This window comes from Coptis chinensis, chromosome 6 (assembly GCF_015680905.1).
Source record: "Coptis chinensis isolate HL-2020 chromosome 6, ASM1568090v1, whole genome shotgun sequence".
Lineage (NCBI taxonomy): Eukaryota > Viridiplantae > Streptophyta > Magnoliopsida > Ranunculales > Ranunculaceae > Coptis > Coptis chinensis.
In genome coordinates this window covers 8,958,257-8,962,591 of record NC_141461.1, presented here as the reverse complement: position 1 = coordinate 8,962,591, position 4,335 = coordinate 8,958,257, and the positions used below count along the sequence as shown (strand labels likewise).

The following is a 4,335-nucleotide window of genomic DNA, read 5'->3' as shown; positions in this document are numbered from 1 at the left end:
ACAAATACTTGACCGACCGTATAGTAGAGCAAATTTCTACATTGAGATGACAAATCGTGCATTCTTGAGAAGCCACGGATTATATGGAACGACCCATTGATTATCCACATGAAAATCACCACGATGAGTATGAATTAGGTATTTGTTTACATTTCTTCTCATGTAAATTGGAAAAGAATCATCACCTTGAAAAGTCGAGAGGGAGAATTGCTTCGGAAATTTTTCTTACACTTGTTATTTTTCATGCAAACACAATTTGCGGTTTAGAATTCCACAGGGGCCATGTATCATATGACATAAGACAATGGCATGCATGCAGTTCAGGTTCTATGAGGGGATCTGGAATTTCAGCTCGAACAACTTGATCATAATCTTCTGGACCTCTCAACTTATCAGCTTGATCAAGAATAAGAAGAAAATGAGCATGTGGGAACTCAATCACATGAACATGAGCAATGACTTTTCCCAAAACACCTCTTTTAAATAAGTCTTTTTTTAACTCCTCGCACTTTAAATGAAAAATTCTCGTAGTAAGATCTGGTCTATCACTTGCAACTTGTCCACTGAGAAGCTCTCTTCTAATTTCGGGCCAGTTTGGGTTACATGTCATTGTTATAAATAAATCTGGTTTACCAAATTTTTGGACAATAGCCATCTCATCATGATATCTCTCATACATATCACGGGGACCACTACCAATGTATGAAGCAGGTAGAACAACTTTTCTTCCAACTGTATCTATATTAATAAATAAGTAATAAATGTAACAATAAAAATATAAATGATATAAAAGAAGAAACGTTGATAATGGAGTTGTAAAGAAGTAATAAAAGTATTTAATTGTAGTTATACCTGAACATAATTGTCCTATAGTGAAAGCATCCTTTAAACCTTAATACAAATCAGCTCTCAACTCTTCTTGGTGATCTCTTATGTATCTTAATTGTTGCGTAGAGATTTTCACATAGTTGTCAACCACATATTGTTGCAATAAACGCCCAGCACGAAGCAACAATGATTCACATGCGTCTCGAATCTATAAAAACTTAGAAATTAAAATGAATAAAAAAAACAACCTATTATTTATTATTTGGTAAGGCAAGATAAAATAATTTTAAAATAAAACTGATAATACAATTCTGCCAATAATTCATGCAAATATAATAGCATTCTAGATACATAAGTACAAAAATTGCACATATTATTCTTCCAAAGGTATATATATATATATATATATATATATATATATATATATATATATATATATATATATATATATATATACAGAATACCAAAATCTATAGCAAGTGAAATCCTCGCGCCTACCAGTAAGATATTATCCTAGTAAAAAAGTAAATTTTGGACGGTGTGATTTTGTCGTTTTCTATGTATGAAAGCCGACCCCATAAATATTACTTCACTTCAATACATGATTAATCAATTTAGATAAGTGTAGGTATAAAGAGATAGTTTAAAGACAGTTGGCCTCATCGATGAAAAAATGAGACAAAAAACATAGAATTTTTTTTTCTTATATTTTTGCTACTGAGAAAATCGTGTTTCCAAGTAAAGTAAAACTTCGACAGCAACAAGAACATGGGCTTAACATGGGCTTAACTTCGACCAATGAATAAACTTAACATGAAGTTTGATTTAATATTATTTAGGGAAGATACTATAATTTGGATAATCGATAATCTTGAAAATAAGGTTGACAGATATGTATTAGAGATTAAATATATAGGACATAGAACAGTGAATATTATTCATGGGATTAATGCCCATAACAATACCAAAATGCCCAGGAGTAGCATGAGTATAAGGTTAAGTATTATAAGTTGTACTAAAAATACGATGCAAGATATTAAATATGACGAATTAATATTAATTTTCTTATATTTGCTGCTATATTTGTAATTTGCCAACTATCTCATGTTTTTTTTAGTTTTCTAATAAAAATGACTCTTCTTATTTATTATGCTTATATATGATTGTATTTTTTATGAAACTAAAAGCTTATGATCAAATCTAGCTATGCCTATATTGGCAATATCCCATGAATAAGCAATAATACCAAGAGAAAGAATTATGTTTTTCCATTGGAATTAAAAAAATTCACATGGCATTGATTAATATTTTGTTTTGGACAAAATTCACAAATAACTGAAAACATAATTACAAAGATTATGCAAATAACTATTAAATAATATTACATTTGTAAATGGGTTATCTAAAAACATAAGCCTAATATCAATGTATATAAATGAGCATGATATAGAAAGTATTCAAGAATATAAACTTGTCATTGAACAAAATAAAATAAGTAATTACTTGAAGCTTGTAAGAGTAGAATGGTCTACAACTAACCCGTTTCAAATTCAAAGCGAAAATAGTCAAGTCCCAACCAAATGTTCCATAAGGAAATAATAAAGGATATTGTAAGGGATCATAAAAGGCAACAGTGTCCGGAAGATGATATAGATGTCCATGTGCCATCTCAATGATGATATCCCTATCATTCCTATCAAAAGGGTCTTCCCCTCCATCCAAGATTAGTTTTATTAATGAATTAAATGCAACTTGTGATGTTGTAGGCAAATTATATTGTGGTAAATCATCTGGATGGTCCTTTATATGCAGCTTCACATTGTGGTAGTCATCACGTTGAGCTATTTGACGCAGAATACCAACAAAAGGATTGCACGAATCTAAAGTTCTTTTTAAAATTGCAAGAACTTCTCGATCTAATGAGTTATTTTCAACCAAACGGTTATCAATTTCATGATCAGTATCATAAACATACATTTGAAGATATCTTGGTCTTTGTCCCTCTTGTGGTAATAGATCTCCAATTCTGTGATATATAGATCCTTTAGCACAATATGTGTAGATACCATTTTGACCACTTGCCAAGTTTTCATCTATATGAACACCCATAGAAGTAAAAGCATGCACATGATTATATGATCGAATATTCTTCCTAAAATCAACTGCTTGTTGGCAATTTTTCTTGAACAGATCTAATAACTCATTTGGAATAGGGTTTGAAGGTAAAGATACTTTACCATTTAAGCAACAAAGTTCTGATGTTTCATGAGCAAACAGTTTTGCAGAACAGTGAGGACATATTCTTGAAGGTGGCAATTGAAAAGATTGAATAACAAAGAAATCAACATAATTCCTGGCACGGTTATTGATAAAACATAAAATGAATAGTTTACTTACGAAATGAACGATGAACTCAAAACGTAAGTAAACTAAAACTTTCTTGTGAGCCTATATTTATCAAAGTTTCTACTCTCAATTCTATCGAAATAGCGTGGAGTAACAAATTCATTCCACTCCTAGTTCTCTAGCATGGAATGTTTTCTAGTCTAATTAATCGGTCTTAAGTCTAATGAGAGGTTTACGAGGGGGAATTATACTACGATGCAACTACCCACAAGATACAAACTATAATTGATTCAACTACGGAAATACTACGTTGATTATATAATAAGGAATTAGGGGGGATTGATTCCACCTTAACTCAACTTAACTCACTAACGACGAATCGTCGTAATCCGAATTGAACTGCTACGCAGAACAATTGGTTCTTCCTAATCCCTAATTACACATGACATTTCTACCAATTCATAAGTAGCATGTGAACGATTAAACCCATTCTTATGGCGAATTAATCGTTTATAGAGTGGAATAGAAATTACGACGACTCTACGATAATCGGAATCAAGCTTTCATCAAGGTTTCTCAACCCCCTCTAATGGAGGTTTAGCCGAGAATCATTCCACAATCATTTCCATATGAATCTAAACTAAACATAATATCAAGATTCAAAATTTACTAATCTAAATTAAACAATAATTAAATTCTAATTAACAACTAAGAAATGGTAACCAACAATAATTAAAACTAGATCTAATAGATTGAAATAACAAAAATCGAAATGACAAGAATAATAACTATTTTTATTTATCTAATGAATGATATTCAATGATTCAAGAAATTAATCTAAAACAAGAAATGAAATTCTAAAACTAAGTTCTAAAACTCATTAATGGAGGCTAACTAATCTAATTCTAATCTAGGTCTAACTATCTACCATTAACAAAGAGTGAAGCTTTGGTTTTTATACATTCAGATCCAAAAATCGTGCATGGGCTTGGAGCCATGTTTTGGGCCAGAGAATCAGGCCCAAAACCCAATTCTTTCAGTCCAAAAAGGCCTCTTCAACTGCAGTTGGATTCAACAGACTTTTTGTCCACTTCTGCTCCTCTGATTGGATTAAGTCTTGGACCATTGGAAAGCTCTTTCCGAGCTGGTCGTTTTGACATA

The 4,335-nt window shown here is 31.3% G+C and overlaps 1 protein-coding gene across 1 annotated transcript; it reads right to left on the bottom strand.

Annotated features, from left to right (window-relative positions):
- Positions 1 to 241: 241 nt before the first annotated feature.
- Positions 242 to 2,937, bottom strand: LOC147491300 (uncharacterized). Its single transcript, XM_086567224.1, has 2 exons — positions 2,406 to 2,937; positions 242 to 738 (listed from the first exon to the last, which is right to left on the bottom strand). The coding sequence occupies exons 1-2, from the start codon at positions 2,935 to 2,937 to the stop codon at positions 242 to 244; spliced, it is 1,029 nt and encodes a 342-aa protein (XP_086423350.1).
- Positions 2,938 to 4,335: the final 1,398 nt, after the last annotated feature.